General features: G+C 56.8%; 1 protein-coding gene across 1 annotated transcript; it reads left to right on the forward strand.

Annotated features, from left to right (window-relative positions):
- Positions 1 to 15,717: 15,717 nt before the first annotated feature.
- On the forward strand, positions 15,718 to 19,570 carry MEF2B (myocyte enhancer factor 2B; the record flags this gene model as incomplete). Its single annotated transcript, XM_081093022.1, is given in 9 exon segments — positions 15,718 to 15,778; positions 15,781 to 15,803; positions 15,807 to 16,010; positions 17,423 to 17,557; positions 18,047 to 18,194; positions 18,404 to 18,537; positions 18,626 to 18,707; positions 18,876 to 18,987; positions 19,345 to 19,570. Coding segments are annotated over 9 exon segments (1,125 nt in total).
- Between the last annotated feature and the right edge of the window lie 2,514 nt (positions 19,571 to 22,084).

Here is a 22,084-nt window from a genome sequence, read left to right on the forward strand (position 1 = left end):
GCCCTTGGGAAGTCCCTTCCTAGCCTTGTCATATCCCTCAGTGAGGCCTCTGGATGTCCCAAACTTGGTCCCCATGCCCCTCCACCACTCATACCCGCTCCAGTGGTGTAAGAAACCTATGGAGACACCCTTTGGTGCTGTTACATACTGGGCCTGGCCCTGAGGAGCCCCCAGGCTGGTGAGACAGAGCTAGACATACACCCCAAAACCGCTGAGTCAGCACTGGACTGGAAGGAGGAATGGGTGTGGAAGAATCCCAAATGGGAGGGGGGATATGGAAAGCTTTTGGAGGAGTGGGAAGGTAAGCCTTAAAAGGTTCTCCCCGAGAAGGAGGGGCTGCTATTGTCCCCACTTTTCATATCAACAAACAAGCTCAAAAGGGTGAAGTGACTAACTTGAAGTCACAGTGAGAGGACATTGGAGCTGGGATGGGGACCAGGGTTCTTTAACCTGAGGTTCTGTCTGCCAGACCACACTGTCCTTGCCATGGAGAGTCCTTCACAGCCTTCCCCTGCTGACATGTGGGAGAGGATCTGGAAAAAGGGACTTGGGGGAAGCGGCTTTTCCACCTCACCACCCTCCCACCCCTGTCTCCCCATCTTCAGGCCCCCTCTCAGATCCCTCATCTCTGGCCCTTTCCACCCCCAACCCACCCCTCTACAGTCCAGCATCTCACTCCAGCAACTAAGGTGTCCCCTCATCTGAAAAGACTGAGATAAAAAATTTTGATTGTCCCACCCTGGCCGGTTTGGCTCAGTGGATAGAGCGCCGGCCTGTGGACTGAAGGGTACCAGGTTCGATTCTGGTCAAGGGCACTTGCCCAGTTTATGGGCTCGATCCCTAGTAGGGGCTGTGCAGGAGGCAGCCGGTCAATGATTCTCTCTCATCATTGATGTTTCTATCTCTCTCTCTCCCTCTCCCTTCCTCTCTGAAATATATATATATATTCAATGGGGGACGGGGGGCCACAAAGTGACACAGCCAGTGGTGGGGATAGTATAGGATAGGAACAGGGGCACGGGAAAAAAGGAAGGGCCATTATAGAAAATAGGGTGTGAGTAATAGAAGATGAAATGGGGCCAGGAACACAGGAGGGAGCCTCAATGGCGGGAGAGGGCAGGAGGTAGGTGGGGGTGCAGGGGCAGCCCCAGCCAACTCAGCTCTGCCCGCCCTTCCTGCCATGCCCCAGCTGCTCCCAGAGCTGCTCCAGCTGCTGCCCTTATGTAACCAGAGCCTGCCTGTTGCATCAGAGATGGCAGGCCGCAGCAGGTAAACAGAGTGGCCCTCGGGGGGCCTGGGGCTCCCCAGCCACCTCCACGCTTCCCAAGCCTTGTTCTGCACCTTGGAGTTGAGGCAGAAGCCCCCAGACTGGCCTGGGCCCTGGTGTGTCCTGGGAACACCTGAGTGTCTGGCATTGGACACCAAGGGCAGTGGTGGCAGGGGCAGGGAGCAGGACCCTCGACTCCTACCTATGATACAGTGTGAGCCCTAGCTTTTATGTCCAGAGAGGAACATGTGCCCAGGCTAGGGGTCCAAAATTCTCACATCACAGATGGGTAAACTGAGGCATGGGAAGAGGCATAAGCCTGTTCCCTGCCACAGTGTCCTCCACATAATGTCTCCACATGTTCACCCCTGAGTCCAGGGGTGCAGCCATCTCCTGTGGTCTTCTGAGAAGGTGGACACCAGGCAGCCATGTAACCCACCTGCACCCCACTTCATGTGCCCTAAATTGACCACCTCCTCTCCATCTCTCAGCCTCTCCTTGGGCTCCCAATCCCATCTACTCTTGCTCTGGCTTCATCTTCCTTATCCCACCCACCAAAAACCACTGTACGCTTCCTCTGCACATGGACAAGGGCTGCTCCCTCTTGGAAAACTCTTCTCCCCGGGGCAAACTACTCCTCCAGCTTCAAGGCCCAGTAAATGTCCCCTCTTCTGGGAAGGCTTCCTGACGTCCTGACCCCCACGGGGCTGGAGGGGTGTGTGGTGGCTGCTCTGCCTCCTCCAGGCTGGGGGCTTCTTCAGGTTTACCCCGTCCGCTATCCTCATCCTGTAACTCTTTCACATTGATTCACTCACCCCTCTGGGCCTGGCCCTGCGCTGGGCGGTGCTAGGGTCCCAGGGAAGATGTGGATTTAGAGGTCTGAGCTGGTGCCCAGGCTTGGAGGCCCCCTTCAGCTGACCTTTAAGTGGAGGAAGGCACCCAGCAGCGGAGGGGGTCTGTCACTCTCCTGTAGGTGGCGGGTCACACAGGTGACTCTGCAGTCCCTCCATCTGGGGGGGATCAAGGGTCAGTGCTGCCTTTGAGAAGGGCTCAGGCTCGGGCCGTCAGGGGCAGAGTTGTATTTCACCCAGGGTGGAGGAAGTCCTGTATTGAGGCTGGCAGTTGTCAGAGGCGCTCCAAATTAGGGTCAGAATCACAGTAGCGGTGGGGGGGCGGGGGGGGGGCAGTGCGAGCGGGCGGGAAAGTCTGGCGGGCCTGATCCAACCCCTTCCCGTCCCTCTCCCGCATTGTAAGCATCTTCAGTGTCTCTCCGAGCCTGAGACCCCGCCCCCTGAAATTCCGAGGCGGGGCCACGCCCGAGTGCCCGCCCTCTATGCAAATATCTCGTCCCGCCCAATCAGCTCCCGGGGGCAGGGCCGCCGGCTCGAAGGCACCTGTGGCCGCGGAACGCTGGTCACTCTGAGCCGCTGCTGCAGATCCGCGCGCACGCGTCCGAGGGGCCAGGCGGAGCAGGTGCGTGGGGCGTCCGGACGAGGCTTGTCTGGACGAGGCCCGTGCCGTCCTTTGATTGTCATCTGTGGGCTGGGCTGGGCTGGGCGTGGAGGTCTGAGTGCTGCTGTGCTTTGAAAGTTGTGTGTCTAAGAGGTGAGTCCTAGGATTGTGAGTTCAGGGGTTGTGTGTCCAAAGGGTGTGAATCTGAGGGGTGCGAGCCTAAGGGGCAGATTGTGTCAGAGGGGTTGTGAGTCCTACGGTTGTGTTTCTGAGCGGTCGTGTGTCCAAGGGGTGTGTGTCTGCGGGTTTCGATGTCAGTTGGGGAGGAATTGTGAGTCCAAAGTTGTGGTGCCCCAGCCCCTGCTGTGTGCGTCCGTGAGCTTTTCTGGTCTGTGGGCTGCAGTGTCCTCCTCTCCTGAAGCACACCCCTGTCCGTACCCTCGAGGCTCCTGTGCCTAACCCCGTGCCTTCCTGCTGCACCTGTACCTTCGTGTGTCATGGCCCCAGGCCCGCATGTGGCATGACCATCTCTGTGTGCCTGTGACTGCTGTGACCCTCCCTGCCCCATGGTGTCTGCCTCATGCAGCAAATGTGGGGCCTCTGGTGGACTCACAGAGTACCCATGTGGTGGGTACGGAGCCTGGGGTGGTGCATCACAGCTGCCTTCAAGGGGGGCTACCGCCTTCCCTGTCCCTCAGTGTCCCCCTCTGGTACATGGGTCCGGGAATAAGAGTGTGCACATGACAAACTGGGGGCTGTTACTTTCATGGTCACGGTTCCTCTTCCCACCTTCCTCAGAGTCCAGAGCTACAGATGTTGGTCAGTGACCGGGGTCCCTGGCCACCCCCAGTCCTAAGCCATACACCTGAGAAGTCAGAAATACACCTGGCTGTGGTAGCTCAGTGATTGAGCATCGATCGACCTATGAACCTGGAGGTCATGGTTAGACTCCCGGCAGGGCACGTGCCCGGGTTGTGGGCTTGATCCCCAGTGGGCATGTGCAGGAGGCAGCCGATCAATGATTCTCTCTCATTATTGATGTTTCTAGCTCTCCCTCTCCCTTCCTCTCTGAAATAAATTTAAAAAAAAAGATTTATAGAAATAGCTGAGGCCTCCTGCTTAGCCTGACCGAGAAATCCTCATTGGGGAATATCTGGACCTTTGGCGTTTGGGTACAAGAACTCTTTTGGGGAGAAGGAACTAGGTCAGTGATGGCGAACCTATGGCACGCATGTCAGAGGAGACACGCGAACTCATTTTTTTGGTTGATTTTTCTTTGTTAAATGGTATTTAAATATATAAAATAAATATCAAAAATATAAATCTTTGTTTTACTATGGTTGCAAATATAAAAAATTTTCTATATGTGACACGGCACCAGAGTTAAGTTAGGGTTTTTCAAAATGCTGACACGCCGAGCTCAAAAGGTTCGCCGTCACTGAACTAGGTTCACAAAAGTATTTAGACTCGGAAGGATTGGTGTGTGGGGTTTGAAGCAGCCTCTCTCTCTCCTGTCCCGTGCCTGCCTCCCACCACCCCTCTGAGCGGAGGAGTGAATCTTGGCCTCCAGGGAATGGAAGTCCTGGAGCTGGAAGCTGACTGTCTGGTCTGAAATTCCCACTTTGCAGGTGGGAAGACCAAGACCAGGTACAGACACGCAGGCACTTCAGGGAAAGGATGGGCACCCAATGCCCCACCCCAGCTCTCTGAGGGCAAAAGCCAGGCGCTCCCGCCCTCTGATGGCCTGACAGGCTGCTGCCCCGCTCTGAGCTCCGGGGCCACCCCTGTGACCTGAACAAGTTGAGCTCCATCTTACTTCCCATCTCCAACTAGTGATGTATTTCATTAAATCATTACCCAACCAAGCAGACATCTGGAAAATGCAAATTAAGAGGAGAAAGGGAATTAAAATCATTTATCGCCCAGCTCAGATGCAATGAACGTAGGCATGTTGGAGGTTTGGCCTTCCGGAAGATTTGAGGCACGTGCACCTGGAGACAGATGTCATTTTTTTAAAAATATATATATATTTTATTGATTTTTTACAGAGAGGAAGGGAGAGGGATAGAGAGTTAGAAACATCGATGAGAGAGAAACATTGATCAGCTGCCTCCTGCACACTCCCTACTGGGTATGTGCCCGCAACCAAGGTACATGCCCTTGACCAGAATCAAACCTGGGACCTTTCAGTCCGCAGGCCGATGCTCTATCCACTGAGCCAAACCGGTTAGGGCAAGATGTCCTTTTTTGAAAGGATTTATCATAGGCCTGGGATACCATTTGGGGTGACAGTGCTCAACCCAGCCCCGGCCCCTTAATGCCCATGGGTACACACAGAGGTTGAGTCCCATTTCTGATCCCCCAAAGGGTCTATATCCTGGGAACCTGTGAGGTTGCCCGTCATCCCCAGGCTCTGGAACAAGTGTCTTGGACCGCAGGGTACCCAGGCCCACTTCGCAGACTGGGTGGCCACAGGACCACTCTGGGGTGCAAGCCCAGGCTCGCGTAGGGATGGTGGGGGAGGCGGGTCTTGATGTGTGGCCCCGGGAAGAAGCCCGCTTCATCCTGTGTAAAACGGGGCAGCTGTCTCCGCTTCACTGGGCTGCCCGCGGGTCAGGCAGGCCCTGTGTGTAAATGAGGAGGCGCGTGGGCCCAGGCGCGAGGTGCCATCCGAACTGTGACCGAGTGGAGGTGCCTGTGAGCCCCATCCAGGTCCACCTCACCCTACCCTCCATCAGGGGCCAAGGAGGCCTCAGGTCCATTGGCTTCTGTTCTGTTCTGCAGGCTCAGGTTCACCCAAGGTCAAGGCGAGGACCTTGGGAGGGAAAACTTCGAGGCTGTTTGGCATAAGGAGCCACTACCTTGTCCACTTTCCACACCCACCGCCCCCACTGCCTCCTGGTGGACGCTGTCCCAACCTCCTGCCCAGATAAGATTTCTCCCTCCTGCAGCCACTGGTTCTGCTGAAAATCCTGAGTCAGACCCAGCCCTCCCCTGCTCATGTGCCCCTTATGGCTCCCCATTGCTCTATAGTCGCCCTCCCACCCTGATCCCCCAGGCTCCTTGCAGCCTCCCTGCCCTCCTTGGCCCCGCCTCACCCTGCCCCTCACTCACCCTGTCCCAGCCACACCGGCCTTCCCTATGTCTGGAACCCACCCAGCATGCTCCCACCTCCGGGCCCTTGCATCTACCATTCCTTCCATCAGGCAGTCCCACAGGGCTGGTGTCCTCTCATCCTTGAGGCCCCCTTTGCAGACAAGCCCTCTGGCCCCTCTGTTCAAAGCCGCTCCTTCCACCACACCCCCCTCTGCTTCCCCCTGTTGAATTTCTTCCTTGAAGGCCTCTGTCCCTGACGCAATTATATGCCTGTTGTTCTCTCCCCTACAAGACTAGGCAGTGAGGGAGGCCAGGCTGGGTCTGTCCTCTCCCTGCCCCTGTGTCCCTGGCACCTGGTGACATTTCTGGGGGAGTCGTGGGGAACCAGAGGTGCCCCAAGGCCCTGTCCTGGAGTCTCTGCTGACTGTGTCTTGGGTCTGTGGAGCTGTGGGCCGAGTCCCTCCTGCCCCGCTCTGACAGATGTGCTAATTTCCCAAGCAGGGAGAGCTGGGTCTCTGGGGACACCTTTCTGGGGCCCCGCGGGGAGAGCTTTCTCTGGAACAAAGCGGGAAAGCTTGGGCCGCTCCTGCAGCTTCCATGTGGCTTCGGGGACCTTGCCGGGGGTGCCGGGCAGCCCTGGGCTCCAATCTGCCTTGGACAGCAGGTTGGGCTCTGAATGTAGCCTCTGGCCCCAGGAGTCAGGACCCCGAGTCTCTCGGGAGATTGGGTAGGGCAGAGGACTTCCGTTTGCATCGTCTGTGACAGCGTCTGGGCTCTGTGGCAGGTGAGCACGTGCCAGGTTGGACCTGCATGTCCTCAGGACATGGTTCCGAGGTGGCAGTGGGACTTCGAAGGGTCAGTCCCTGGGCCTGAGAGAAGCACAACACCGTCTAGCTGGCTGTTGGGCTGTTGGCTCTTCAGAGCAGGAGTTTCCAACTGGCGGCCTGTGGGCCAGGTGGGAGCCTCAAATGTGTTTTGTGGGTCACGAGGTGTTTAAAAGAAAAGCAAACCAGTTGCCAATGTTTCTTCCATTGTTGCTCATTCACTTGGGAAGGGTGACTGTGGGCCTACTGTGTGCCAGGTGCGTATGAGGCCATCCTTGCCCTCACAGAGTAGACATCCTCACCGGGCGACATGATTATCAGATAAAGCAACAAAGAAGCACACAAACACCCAGTAGGGCCCAGCTGGTGTGGCTTGGTTGGTTGAGCACCAGAGGTCTCTGGTTCGATTCCCCGTCAGGGCACATACCTGGGTTTTGAGCTTGAGCCAACCCCTAGGTCCCAACAGCAGGAGGCTGTGCAGGAGGCAGATGATCGATGTTTCTTTCTCTCTCTCTCTCTCTCTCTCTCTCTCTCTCTCTCTCTCTCTCTCTCTCCCTTTCCCTTCTTCTCTCTCTTAAAAAAATTTTTTTTTCAATAAAAACATTTTAAAAATCCAGTAGGGCTGAGTGCTGCAGGGAGAGACGGGGATCCTGCCTGGGGAAACCAGTGCTTCCAGAAACAGGAGTTTCTGTTCAGCCTTGAAGGAGAGCTCCCAGGCCTGGGCATTCCGGGGGCTTTGGGAAAGGGAAGCGCTGTCTGGGGCTGGTGTGTCAGGTGCCTGGAAAGGGACAGAGGTGGTCTGGGAATTTGCCGGTACCTGAGGCTCCCCAAGAGGAGGAGCAAAGGGGAAGGTGCAGAGCTCGCAGGGGCCCATTATACAAACAGGGAAACTGAGTCTCAGAGCACTCAGGCAATGAGTGTCTGGTGGAGCCTGGATTTTTTTTTAAATATATTTTTATTGATTTCAGAGAGGAAGGGAGAGGGAGAGAGAGATAGAAACATCAGTGATGAGAGAGAATCATTGATCAGTTACCTCCTGCACAGCCCCCATTGGGGATCAAGCATGCATCCTGAGCATGTGCCCTTGACCAGAATTGAACCCGGGACCCTTCAGTCCGCAGGCCAACGCTCTATCCGCTGAGCCAAACGGGCTAGGGCTGGAGCCAGGATTTGAACCCTGGTCTGGCCAGCCTCACAGCTGTATCCCTGGCCCCTCAGTGCATGGCCATAATGGGCCTTCCCAGGAGCAGGCCTGGGGAGGGGTCTCTTAAGGTGGGTCTGAGGGTTCACAATGGGTCTCAGTTTTCCCAAGGATGCCAGAGGGAGCGAGGAACAAAGGGACCCCCAAAGGGTCTTCTCCAGCTGGAACATCCTGGGTTTCTAGGATTCATAGCTGCATCTGGGTGACACACCCCACCCTCAAATTCCCAGTTCCCTTGGAGGATAGGCCCTACCTGTGTCTGGGGGCTTGAATGTAATGGGGATCAGCATGGAGTCTGCATATATTTGGGGGGCTTTGAGAGCCTGCACATTGTCGGCAAGGGGCCTGGTGTGTTTGGAATGCCTGCCTGTATTTGGGAATCGGTGTGCATTTGGGGGATCAGCATGTGTTGAATGCTCTGTGTGTGCTGGCGATCTATGTTTGGGGATATGGGTGTGTGAAGAGCTGTGTGGGTTTGGGGAGTCTGCATGTATTGTGGACGTCATGTTCTGGGGCATTTTGTATGCAGGAGCCACATGTGTTGGGTAATGCGTGTTTCTGGAGCTCCGTACGTTTTAGGCACCTGTGGATTTTTTAGGGGAGTCTCCCTACCCTCACCCGATCATCCATATGTCCCTGTCTCCTGTCCCCCCAGCCTACCTCCATCTGCCTGGGGCCCTCATTCTGAGCTGAGGTCCCCCCTCCAGCTGAGGAGCAGTGACCCCAAGGTCAGAGCCCAGTGACAGGTGAAGAAGGAAATAGCATCTACAGAAAACCTACTCCTGAAGCCCCACCAACCTCAGGCTCCCCTGACTCCCTATTTTTCAGGGGAGGAAACTGAGGCCCCGAATAGTTTGGCCACAAGAGAGTCCCTGCTGGAACCTACCTCGTCCCCGGGGGCAGGTGTGGGCTGAGCCAGCCCCTCGGCCACCCTCAGTGACCCCATCCGAGGCGCCATCTCCCAGGTCCCAGGGAAGAGGCAGGCACAGAGCTTGGGAAGGTCATTGGCAGCTGGGGTCAGAGTCACTAGAGCCCTCAAGAGGGGGGGGGGTCCTGGCTTTCCAAGGGGCTCTTCCTGTCGGCAGTAATGAGGTACTTGGGGAGCAGGTGATGAAACCACCGCCTGGGTTGCGTGAGGCGGTTCTGGCCTGATTTGCTGCCGTGGCCCAGGAGCAGCGCCCCCTCCCCGCTTCGCAGAGTCCCCGCGGGCCCTCACCTCCCCCCACCACCCACCTGCCTCTCACTTCTCCTTTCCTACCCTCCTTTCCCGGCCTGGGTCCCCACCAAGCTGTGGCCTCTGGGCGCAGGGTCTGGCAGCGAGCTGTCGCTCATCCCCCTATTAAAGTCCCAGTGGGAGCCGAGAAGAGGAACTTGCTTCGTTCCTGATCCTTCTCTCAAACCCTCACCGCAAAGCCGTGGGGGCACGATTCTGTGGCCCATTTTATGGGGAGGAAATGGGGGCTTCATGTTGCCAAGTTTGTCCTGTGCTTGTCGCCATGGCACCTGATTCAGCATCCCCAGTCCCTAGGCCCAGACACTTTGCGGGCACCATTCCCCGCCCCCACCTCTCCTCCCCAGCTGGTGGAAGAAGGACTCGTACCCCCATGTACAGGTGAGGAAACCCGAGTCTTCACGTGGAAACAGGCCAGGGCGAAGGGTCAGCGGGAGAGTGGGATTCCTTTCAGGCCCCATCTCCATCACCGGGGGCTCAGGGGTCTCACCAGCCAGGGAAGTGACCATCATGGCCCGAAGGACCCCTGGGATATTTGTTGATTGACGTAGTGACCACAAGTCTCATCACAGAGAGTTCATGGTACTCCAGAAGCTCATGAAAACCTTCATCCCCCAGCACTTGCCCGGCACCGTGCTCAGGCCTGGGACCCAGGCTCCTCCCCCGCCCCCCCAGGTGTGTGCTCCAGGGGTGCTGTCCCCTCTGTAGACAACTGACCCATGCACTTCTGCCCACCTGCACCCCATTTCAGTTCAGGGCCCCTGTTTCTCACCTCAGCCTCTCCCTGCCACCTCACTCCTGCCTAGACAGCTGCAGCTCCCCATGGCAGCCAGGAGCAGGCGGGAGCTTTTTTAAACACTTTTGCTTGAGATAAATCACAGAAACCATCCAAGTAGAACTCACACATTTGCACAAACTGAACACCTCCCTGTACCCAGACCCTGGACCGGGGGCCAGAACACCGGCCTCTCGGTCTCCTGCTGCCCGGCCCCCGCCCCTGCCCTGCGGCCTCTGTGCTGACAACATCGCCGTACGTGAGTTTTGCCTGCTCTGGAACATCATGTAAATGGACTCATCACGGCATGTCTCCTCTGTGGCGTCCGCACTGTTGAATTGGCACAGGTCTAGGCGATTCCCCGTGAGGATGCATGGGCCGGAGCGCATCCCTTTGCTGTGCAATGTAGCCGTCCGTGGTAGAATCTACCAGAAAGCATTTACCAGTTCTCCCGAGGAGGGTGTTTGGCCGATTCCAGTTCGGGGCGATGATGAACGAAGCTGCTGAGGACAGTCTTGTCTGTGTCCTTTGGCAAAACATAGGCCCATTTCTATTGGGTGAATACTGAGATGAGAGAGCACTGTGTCACAGGTCAGACGTACGTTCATATTTAGTAAATGCCGGTTTTCCACAGTGGCTGTACCTCTTTCCCCTCTCACCACCAACACATGAGAGTAAAGGGGATTTTTTTAAACTGTAAGATCGTATCCTGACCCTCCCCTGCCCCCAAAGTCTCCCTGGCTTCCCATTGCCCTCAGAGTAAAGCCCACAAATACCTAAATGACCCAACCTCCACCGCCCTCCCCACCGCCATGCTCCTCACCTCTCCCTTGCCATGCTGTCTAGCCATGCAGACTTCTTTGCTTTTTGTTGTGTCCCCCCCGCCCCCCCCCCCCCCGCCCAATGCCAAACTCATGATCACTATGACCTTTGGCCCTTGCAGTTCCACTGCTAGGACCACCTTCCCCAGACCTCCCACCACTGACTTCCCTCCCTTTACTGTCCTTTCTCACGCTGCAGGTCTTGGCCCAAATGTCACCTCTTCAGATAAGCCCTTCTCGAAATCCCTGGCTAACGCTGCCCCTTGCATAGTCAGTCCTTCACTCTTTTTGGGCTTCAGGCAAATGAAAGTTTCAGAGAAATGCCCTGGGCAGTTCCCATTGTTTTCAAAGGTCTGAGTTAGTTTAGATAACATTGCACTTTCCTGTCCTTTACGGTTTGACAAAACAGCCATACAGCCCTCTGGGCCCATGGTCTCTTTATGGTAGGTCGCAGTCACTTTGCCAGTCTTCCGTGGCCATTGCTCTACTTACACTTTCTACTTCTGAAGTCTGCTTATCACAGTGGCCGGAGCACGGCTGATCTTAATAAATGTTAAGTAGAAGGGGGTGAAGAAAGGGGTGGGGAAGTGGTCTCTCGGTTTCAAAGGACCACCCCACTGCCCATCTGCTCAGGCCCCATCCAGTCTCTCCACTGAGGCCCAATGACATGCTTCCTCCTCTGAGATGCCCCCTTGGATTTCTCCTGGCCTTCCTTCCTTGCTCCAGTTCCTGCCCATGGGTCTACCTCTCTGCCTCTCTGCTGGGCAGATGCTACAAACTCTCTGCTTTCTGGCTGGACCTCGGTGTGGGGATGCACAGAAGAGGCTTCCCCAAACCTCAGCCTCCCCCCTCGTGCCTGGCACATTCAGCAGCCACCACCACCTCCCCCCAGCAGTTCCGATCACGCCAACATCTGGAGCGCTGGTTGCTGGTCTGTCTGCGGCTCGGGGTGGGGATTTGCATGTGAGTACAAATATATATGCACACCCTGGGTCTTCCACCCCCACATTCCTTGGCTGGCCCTTCACACCTGGGCCTGAGACAGGTCCACTCAGTGGCTGGATTTGCATGCGCGTGTATTTCTGGGTAGGGAGTCAGCTGGGGGAGTCTGAGAGGAAGTTGTTGAGGGAAACTGGGGGTAGTTCAGACGTGTCTCTTTTAACCTGCTCCATTCACCCGATCTGCTCAACAGCCCCTATATCTGATCCCGAGGCTTCCAGCCTGGATCCCAGCTCCACGGATGTACACATCCCCAGCCCCGTGGGGTCAGAGCTGAAGGGAAGGATGGCCGCTGTAGCGGTCTAGACTGAGATCAGGGGGGCTTCCTGGAGGGATGGATTTAAAACACACATACACTATATTTAAAATATGATTTGAGAGAGAGAAAAGGACAGGGAGAGAGAAACATCAATCCGCTGCTTCCTGCGTGCCTCCTACCAGGGATCAAGCCTGAAACCCCAACCAGGAATTGAACCAGCCACCTTTGGTTCATGGGATTATGCTCAACCAGCTGAGGCACACAGGCCAGGGGGAGGGAGGGATTTTTTGAGCTGGGTTTTGAAGTGTGAATAAGAGTTGTTGAAGGTAGAGAACAGTGGGCAGGGGTTGGCTGGGGCAGGGCCATGAATGCCAGGCTGGGAACTGAAACTTTCTCCTGATGGTAGTAGGGAGCCATGAAGAGTGTGTGAGCAGGGAGGGTCATGACCAAAGCTTTGTGTTGGGTTGGTCCTCAAGGGCCAAAGCTGGGGATGACTGTAGTTCCTGTGTGGGGATTGGGAGTTCCAGGGTCATTGAAGGTTAGAAGAGTGTGAGCCCATCTGTGCCTGTTGGGCCGGGCCCCGGGGAAGGCAGGGGATCTGGGACCTTCTGATGGACCCAAAGAGACCTGGGATACCGTGACTTCACCCCGTCTCTGCCCAGATGGATGCGGCTCTGGCCTTTTCTCCAGTATCCGGCCACCCAGATGGCAAGGTTTTTCAATGATAACTCAAACTCCATCCTTTCTCAAACCCTCCCATGGCTCCCCGTTGCTCTTAGACCCAAACTCACAGCCTTCCCCACAGCTCAGAGGACCCAGCGTGGCCCTGCTTCTCAGGCTCTCCCTCAAGCTCCTCCGTCCAGCCTTGTTGCTGTGTCTTGTCCCTCCTCAGGGCCTTTGCACCTGCTGTCCCTTCTGGCTGGAACTCACTTCCTGTCTCGGCTCTTGGGTCTCAGTTCCGAGAGACCCTCCTGACCTTTTGGCTCTTGCTTGCGGCTCCCCCATTATGTGACCCCTGCCCTAGCAGGGATGTCCTTGTCTAAAATGGGGACAGACTGAGAAGGGGCTGGAGTCAGATATTCCAGGCTCAGATTCTCAGGTTCAAGTCCCATGTTCCCATGGGACCCCAGGCGTGGGGGGCATTTCCGGAGTCATCTTGGCACGGGGACCTCCGGACCAGTGCCCCACTTCTGTCCCCGGGGATCCATCAGGGCCAGGGCAACACATCCCAGCCGTGGGAACGAGTCTGATTCTAGCCAGGGATTAAAATTAGCCCCCGAGGTTAAATTTAGCAAATCAATCCGGAGCTAGGGGGTTGGTGGGGCTCTCATCGGCTGGGCTCTGCATAGCTGCGACTGCTCAGAGACCCAGCCCAGAGAGGGTAGAGGACACTCCTGGGGCCACGCAGAGGGCCACTTATGATGGTCAAGGCATCTTACACTCCTGGGCCCTGGGCCTCTGGGATGAAGGGGGTCCCACCCAGACCCCTCAGGCGGAGGTCAGAGAAGCAGCTATGGCTACTCGTGGAGACAGACCTCATTTCCCTACGCTTCCCCAGGGCTTGTTTCCAGGTCTGTACCAGGTGCTCTGCATGCCATACCCACCCCATTCACAGAACAGCAATCTGAGCCCAGGGGGAGACCCCCTTGGCTGAGGGCCGCCCAGGGGGTCAGAGACTGGCTGGGATCTGAGCACTGGCCCCCTTGCCCTGGGCAGCCTGTGACATTGCCTCAGGCACCTGTGACATGGGGGTGGCTGGGGGTCAAGTGTGGTCACAGAGGAGTGGAGGGGTGTCAGGGATCTCGGGGCCTTGGGGTGGCTGACGGTACAGCATGGCGGGTGCCTCACGACAGGTTTCTTCGTTCCAAGGATCCCTGCAGGGGGGCACTGGGGAAGGCCTGGACCCCAACATGCTGCTTGTCTTGGGGACATGCTGTCCTCCCTGAGTTGCCCACTCTCACTTTTGGGGCTCACCCTGGGGAGATCTGAGATCCCTGGGAAAAGGGTCCAGGGTGTCACCCAAGTTGCCCTGGGCCCAAATCGGGGTCTGAGGGCTCCAAGCCTAAGGTCTTTCCAGGGCGTCCTCACCTCCTCCTGGTAGAAAGTGGGGCAGGGGTGGGTTTCTGTTGTTTAAAGTTTTTTTTTATTATTTTTTAATTAAAAAAATTTTTAAACAGAAATAGTCCATAATCACTGAGGGGAAAGTTTGAAAGTTCAGATCATCAAAAAAGGGGCAGGGGGAGAAGACACGAAAGGCCACACAGTGTATGATCCATTTACATAAAATGTCCAGAACAGGCAAAGCCATGGAGACAGAAAGCAGGTCAGTGGTTGTCAGGGGTCAGGGGAGGGGGTGGGGAGTGACTACTCATGGGAATGGGGTCCCTTTTTGGGGGGATGAAAATTTCTGGAACTAGATAGAGGCGATGGTTCTACATTGTGAATAATTAACTATCACCGAATTGTGCACTTTATTTTTTAAAATATATTTTTATTAATTTCAGAGAGGAAGGGAGCAGGAGAGAGACAGAAACATCAATGATGAGAGAGAATCATTGATCGGCTGCCTCCTGCAGGCCCCCTGCCCCACACACACCCCTGAGCCCCACAACCCAGGCATGTGCCCTGACCTCCCGGCTCATAGGTCAGCATCCAACCACTGAGCTACACCAGCCGGACTCGTTTTGTTTTTGTAACCGCGGGCCTCGATCCTAGTTTGAGGAGCTGTTGCGTGTTGAATGAGTTGAAAGGTGTCCGATGGGCGGATCAGGCTTGCTTTCAGAGGCTCAGGATTACGGAGCGCTGCAGCGGACGTCCCTCCAACCTGGCCTGTTGGGGGCTCTTAGGCTGTTGCCAATATTCATAATGGCAATACGTATACGGCATCTGCTATGTGCCAGGCAGGAAGGTTAGCTCCTTTTGTCCCCAGCAACAATGAGCAGTACACAACACTGCCCCCACCCCCACCTCCCATCCCCCACTGCAGACAGGTGCCCAAGGCGGCCAGGCTCCCTGAGGCCCATAGTTACCAGGGGTAATGTTTTAGATGCTGGGGCAGGAGCATCTGCACTGCCATCTTTTGGCCTGGGTCAGCCTTTGCCTCATGTGGAACTGGTGCAAAGGTGTTCATTGAATATCGACTGTATGCTGGTCTGGTTGAGAATGGGGGCCATGGGGTGGCCCAGCCTGCCTCGATTCCCCATCACCTCTCCTCAGTGCCTGGCAGGGGGAAGTGGAGGACAGAAGGAAAGCTGGCTGCCTGACCCCACTTTCCACCCACTCACTCTGTCCTCTTTTCCTTCTCCCACAGACCAAGGTTGCTCTGCCCAGCCTAGGACAATGGGGAGGAAAAAAATACAGATCTCACGCATTCTGGACCAAAGGAATCGTCAAGTGAGTTCATTGGGTGGGAAGGCATTCATGGCAGGGGACACAGGCTGGGCAAAGGCCTAGCCATTTCAGGGAATTGTAGGGGAATGAGTCTTGATGACAAGTCTGGAGTTTGAGATGTAGCATTTGCTCATTTTCATAATGATTTATTGAAGTCCTGGTCACAGAGGAGATGGACCTGGACACAAACACACCCGGCTCAGAGGCCTGGATCAGAGGGAGGCACAGAGCTGGGGAAGCTCAGAGAGAGAGTGTGGGCTCTGCCTAGGAGACCAAGGACAACTTCCCAAAGGAGAGGTCATTTGGGATGGGTTTTGAAGCATCAATAGGAGTTTGCCATGTTGAGAGGTGAGAAGAACAGCCAAAAAGAACAGCATATACAGAGGCACGGAATCATGAGGCATGTTCAGAAAACAGTTAGTCCCCTCCATCTCCCCCACCCCACCCCAAATCTCTGTCTTCTCCCTCTCACCTGTGGGTGCTGGGTCTAGGTGACATTTACCAAAAGGAAGTTTGGGTTGATGAAGAAGGCCTACGAACTGAGCGTGCTCTGCGACTGTGAGATTGCTCTCATCATCTTCAACAGCGCCAACCGCCTCTTCCAGTATGCCAGCACCGACATGGACCGTGTGCTGCTCAAGTACACGGAGTACAGCGAACCCCACGAGAGCCGCACCAACACGGACATCCTCGAGGTACCCTGGGCCCTCCTCCCCGGGAAGCCAGCACACTCTGCTGGCTCAGAGCCCGGGGACTCTTGGTTTGTACAAAACATGGATGTTGCAGTCTAGCCTTGCTGCCAGTTAACGCAGGTTTCGGGTATTAGAGTGTCCCTCTGGGGTAGTTACCTGGCTAGCAGAAATAAGAACATCAACCAGCCCTGGCTCAGTTGGTTGGAGCATGGTCCCATACACTTAAAGGCTGTGGGTTCGATTCCCTGTCAGAGCACATGCCCAGGGTTGTGGGCTTGATCCCCAGTAGAGGGCATGCAGGAGGCAGCCAATTGATGTTCGCTTTCACATCAATGTTTCTCTCTCTCCCCCACTCCTTCTCTCTCAAAAAAGGAAAATCAATAAAAAACCTTTTAAAAAAAATCAACCGCCCTAGCCGGCTTGGCTCAGTGGATAGAGTGTCAGCTTTCCGACTGAAGGGTCCCAGGTTCAATTCCGGCCAAGGGCACATGCCTGGGTTGTGAGCTCGATCCCCAGTGGGGGGTGTGCAGGAGGCAGCTGATCAATGATTCTCTCTCATCATTGATGTTTCTATCTCTCTCTCCTTACCCTTCCTCTCTGAAATCAATATATATATATATATATATATATATATATATATTTAAAATATATTTTATTGATTTTTTACAGAGAGGAAGGGAGAGTGGTAGAGAGTTAGAAACATCGATGAGAGAGAAACATTGATCAGCTGCCTCCTGCACACTCCCTACTGAGGCTGTGCCCGCAACCAAGGCACATGCCCTTGACCGGAATCGAACCTGGGACCCTTCAGTCCGCAGGCCGACGCTCTATCCACTGAGCCAAACCAGTTAGGGCAAGAAATATATTTTCTAAAAAATCAACCACTATAGATTGAAGGCTGTACTATGTGCCCCTTACACACATTGTCTCATTTAATCCTATCACCCATTTGGTGAGTACAGAACAGAAAATAAAAGGCACCGTGGAGCAAGCTGACCTCGCTGAGGTCCAGGACCGTGCAGGTCACTGGTCCCGGGTAGCTCAGAAAGTCCTATAAACTTGTCTTCAGGTGCTCAGTTTCTTGACATTTATTATGCACCTACTGCATGCCAGGCTCTAAAGCAGCACAAGGATGCAGAATGGAGAAACCAGAGTTGTATTCAGGGGTGTTAGGATAGTGCCAGCCGGCCGGGGTGGAGCTGTGGTTTCAGGGCAAGACAGTCCCTCTCTCGCACACAGTTGGAACTTAGCAAATGATAACTCACTGGGGGTTTTGGTCAATGGGGTTTAGCTGGAGCAGGCTGTGCCTGCACTCTGCCCCACCCACAGAGCTGGGTAGGTCTCTCCCCTCACCATAAACCAGGCTCCCTGGCTAGGATGAGGGAGATTCATCCTGCTGTGTCCCCTCCCCACAGACACTGAAGCGGAGGGGTGTGGGCCTTGATGGGCCAGAGCTGGAGCCAGATGAGGGGCCTGAGGGCCCGGGAGAAAAGCTTCGGAGGCTGGCAGGTGATGGGGGTGACCCAGCCTTGCCCCGACCCCGGCTCTATGTAAGTGACTCCCCACCCTGCTGTGAATGTGCCCCCCCCACACACACACCTCTTAGGCCCACGTGGTCAAGGCCGAGACTGGAAAAGGGCCAATAAGCCTAGAGTATGGTGGTAGGTCTCTGCCTGGGTGGACAGGAAAAGCTTCCTGGAGGAGTGGGCATTGTAGCTGGGGCTTTGAAAGATGAATAAGAGTTCAAAAGGCAGATAATTCCTTCTTTTCTTTCCTTCTATTTTTTATTTTTTTTATTTTTTATTCATCAAATACCTGGAAGCCCCCTCAGTGCCAAGCTCATGCTGAGTGAGAAGCCTCAGCTCTGGGCCTAGCTGTCCAGGAGCAGCAGAGCCTGGCCCCAGGGAGGTTAGGCCAGGGGTGGGGGTGGGGGGGGGGGGTTGTGAGGGCTTCCAAACGGTGGAGGCTGGGATATTCTCTTGGACTTGGTGTCCTCACCTCCTTGGCCCTCCAACCACTCGTGTCCTCTCTGCCCTCAGCCAGCAGCCCCCACCATGCCCAGCCCAGACATGGTATATGGGGCCCTGCCCCCACCAGGCTGTGACTCCAATGGGCTTGGGGAGGCCCTGCCCGCCCAGAGCCGCCCATCCCCCTTCAGGCCAGCAGCCCCCAAAGCTGGGCCCCCGGGTAAGCATGGGGCCTAGGCCCTGGGGAAGGTGGGGGTGGGGTCCCAGGGGAGCTTGCGCGCGCGTGTGTGTGTGTGTGTGTGTGTGTGTGTGTGTGTGCGTGCGTGGGTCTTGGCTCAGCACTGCTTGGCTGTGTTCATCACTCTGGACTCAGACTTCGGTAGATGACATGGCTGCCTGCCCTCTCCCTGGGGGTCTCCTGCTCCACAGGCCTGGCCCATCCTCTCTTCTCACCAAGCCACCTTGCCAGCAAGACGCCGCCACCCCTGTACCTGGCAGCAGACGGGAGGAGGCCAGACCTGCCTGGAGGCCTGGCAGGGGCCCGAGGGGGACTGAGCACCTCCGTGAGTAGGGGGAGGAGTGCCAGGCTGAGGGGCAGGCAGGGTGGCCTGAGTGCGGGCCTGAGTTTCCCCCTCGCCTTTCTCCGCACAGAGAGGCCTCTACAGTAGCCTGCAGAGTCCATGCTCGGCCGCAGCTCCAGGACCCTTCCCCTTCCTCCCAGCAGGCCCCCCAGGTACGCACCCCACCAGCTCTGCTGTGGCGATATCCGCACACCTGCCTGCTGGGCCGGCCACACTCCCCCTCCTGCCGACTCAAAACTGGCTGGTGGGGTGGATCAGGCTTGGGCAAGGGGCTCCCCGCGGTGGGGGCCTCAGCTCACTCCTCTTGCCCCCGCCCCCAGAATATGGCCTGGGAGACCCCCCTCCGCCCCCCGGCTTGCTGCAGCCCCCTTCCCTGGGCCCCTGGCAGCCCTCGAGGGGTGATGGGCCCCTAGCCGGCCTTGCCCAGCCCAGGTAAGTGCCCCGATGCCTCTCCAACCCCGAGTCAGGCTCCCAGGTGGGGCCCTTCCACTGCTTCCCAAGCCCCCAGCCACTGCTGACACCTGGTGGCCACTCCTGTTTCTGCACCCAGCCCTTCCGGAGTGCGGGGGGGCGGGGGGCAGGGATTCTATTTTGGAGGCCCCAAGAGGGATGGCCACCCCCTCCTTTCCCAAGGCCCTCCCGCCAAGCTTTTCCCCAAGCCGTGCCACCTCCGGGTTTCCCTCCCTCCCTCCTCGCAAAGCTCACGGCCCCCATCTCATTCATTCTCTCTCTCTCTCTCTCTCTCTCTCTCTCTCTCTCTCTCTCTCTCTCTCTCCCGCCCCCCTGCAGTGGGGGCCGCAGCCTGGGCGAGGAGGGTCCTCCAGCCCGCGGTGCCTCCCCACTGACCCCCCACGTCAGCATCAAGTCCGAACGCCTCTCGCCAGCACCCGGTGGCCCCGGCGACTTTTCCAAGACCTTCCCCTACCCCTTGCTCCTGGCCCGGCCTCTGGCAGAGCCCCTGCGGCCCGGGCCCCCGCTGCGCCGGCTTCCCCCTGCAGACGGCTGGCCCCGGTAGTGGACCCGGGCGGGTACTGGCCTTGACCCCCCCCAGCCGGGCGAGGGCACGTGGACTCCCAACCTCCCTCCGAGTGTCCTCAGAGAAGACCCAATGGATGTGACGCCCTCCACGGTGGTCCTGGAGGAGGAAGGCTGGGCTGGATCCATGGTTCTGGCTCTGTCGCCCCTTCCTGAGTGTGTACCCACCAATAAAGCACGTGGGCTCCATGGAGGAAGTGATCTGTCCTGCTCAGGCCATCCCCACCCCTGTCCAGTCCTCCCATCTCCTCCCCTGGGGCCTCAGTCTTGGCTTGTCTGGGTTGGGGTACTCCTGCCAGAATTCCATCCTGAGATGAGGGTTAGGGTTGGGGTTCGGGTGGGGTATGGGGAGAAAGTTCCTGGTGGGTGGCAGGACAGGGTCCCTGCAGGGGGCACAAATGAACTGGTGACAGTGGTGAGCAGCTGGGCCACTGAGGCCTTGGGAGGTCTTTTGGAGCTTGCCCCTAGAATGCTCCCACCCACTGCCCTAGAGTGCTCCCACCGCCTACCCCTGGAGTGCTCCCACCCCCTGCCCCTAGAGTGCTCCCACCCACTGCCCTAGAGTGCTCCCACCCCCTGCTCCTAGAGTGCTCCCACCCCCTGCTCCTAGAGTGCTCCCACCCACTGCCCTAGAGTGCTCCCACCCACTGCCCCTAGAATGCTCCCACCCACTGCCCCTAGAATGCTCCCACCCACTGCCCTAGAGTGCTCCCACCCACTGCCCCTAGAGTGCTCCCACCCCCTGCCCTAGAGTGCTCCCACCCACTGTCCCTAGAATGCTCCTACCCCCTGCCCCTAGAATGCTCCCACCCACTGCCCTAGAGTGCTCCCACCCCCTGCCCCTAGAATGCTCCCACCCACTGCCCTAGAGTGCTCCCACCCACTGCCCCTAGAGTGCTCCCACCCCCTGCCCTAGAGTGCTCCCACCCACTGTCCCTAGAATGCTCCTACCCACTGCCCCTTGAGTTCTCCCAACCCCTGCCCCTAGAGTGCTCCCACCCACTGCCCCTAGAATGCTCCCACCCCCTGCCCCTAGAGTGCTCCCACCCACTGCCCTAGAGTGCTCCCACCCACTGCCCCTAGAGTGCTCCCACCCCCTGCCCTAGAGTGCTCCCACCCACTGTCCCTAGAATGCTCCTACCCACTGCCCCTTGAGTTCTCCCAACCCCTGCCCCTAGAGTGCTCCCACCCCCTGCCCTAGAGTGCTCCCACCCACTGCCCCTAGAGTGGTTCCGTCCCACTGGGAAGGGCCTGCCTATTTGCCCTCAGATTTTGGGAGTGTCAGGTGGTAGGCCCAGAGGGAAATATCACAATTGCTTGCAGCAAGAAGCAGTTGGGGCCCTGGCTAGTGACCCTCAGATGGAAGGGTCTTGGGTTTGATTCCAGGTCAAGGGCATATAACTGGGTTGCAGGTTCCATTCCCGGCCGCATGTGGGAGGCAACCAATCTATGTTTCTCTCTCTCTCCCCACCCCTCTCCTTTCCACTTTTTCTAAAAATCAATGGAAAAAATATTCTCCAGCGAGGATTAACAAAAATCTACACTAATAAAAGACAAACATGCAAATTGACTGTACCTTCACTATGCCTTAAACCATGCCCACCAGCCAATCAGAGTGACTATATGCAAATTAACCCAACCAAGATGGTGGCCGGCAGCCACAGAGCTGGAGCGAGCAGGAGGCTTGGTTGCTCCAGTGATGGAGGAAGCCAAGCTTCCCGGTTGGCTCTGAGTTCCACTGAAAGCAACAAAGTTTCAATTATAGAAGGTAAATAAACCCCAGATACCTGTGTTCAGCTGGCCGTGGCCATGGAGCTGGAGCAAGCAGGAAGCCAAGCTTCCCGCCTGTCGCAGGGTTCTGAGCTCCACTGAAGGCAACAAAGTTTCAATTATAGAAGGTAAATAAATCCCAGAATTAAAAAAAAAAAGAAAAAAAGGAGAGGCTGGGAGTTTCCGTCGCCAGGGGGCTTGGCCAGCCTGAAAACGGCCCTCAGCCCCTCACCCAGGCTGGCCAAACCTCCATGGGGTGAGGGTCCTCACTGGGGGGGAACTTGACCAACCTGCAAACAGCCATCAGCCCCTCACCCAGGCTGGCCAGGCACCCCAGTGGGGACCCCCACCCTGAAGGGGGTGTGACCAGCTGCAAACAGCCATCAGCCCCTCACCCAGGCTGGCCAGGCACCCCAGTGGGGACCCCCACCATGAAGGGTGTGTGACCAGCCTGCAAACACCCATCAGCTCCTCACCCAGGCTGGACAGGCACCCCAGCGGGACCCCTACCCTGATCTGGGACACCCTTCAGGGCAAACCAGCTGGCCCCTACCCAAGCAACAGGCCTCTATCCTATATAATAAAAGGGTAATATGCAAATTGACCCTAACAGCAGAACAACTGGGAATGACTGGTCACTATGACACACAATGACCACCAGGGGGCAGACGCTCAATGCAGGCGCTGCCCCCTGGTGGTCAGTGTGCTCCCACAGGGGGAGCTC

This window comes from Myotis nattereri, assembly GCF_964212035.1.
Source record: "Myotis nattereri genome assembly, chromosome: 5".
Lineage (NCBI taxonomy): Eukaryota > Metazoa > Chordata > Mammalia > Chiroptera > Vespertilionidae > Myotis > Myotis nattereri.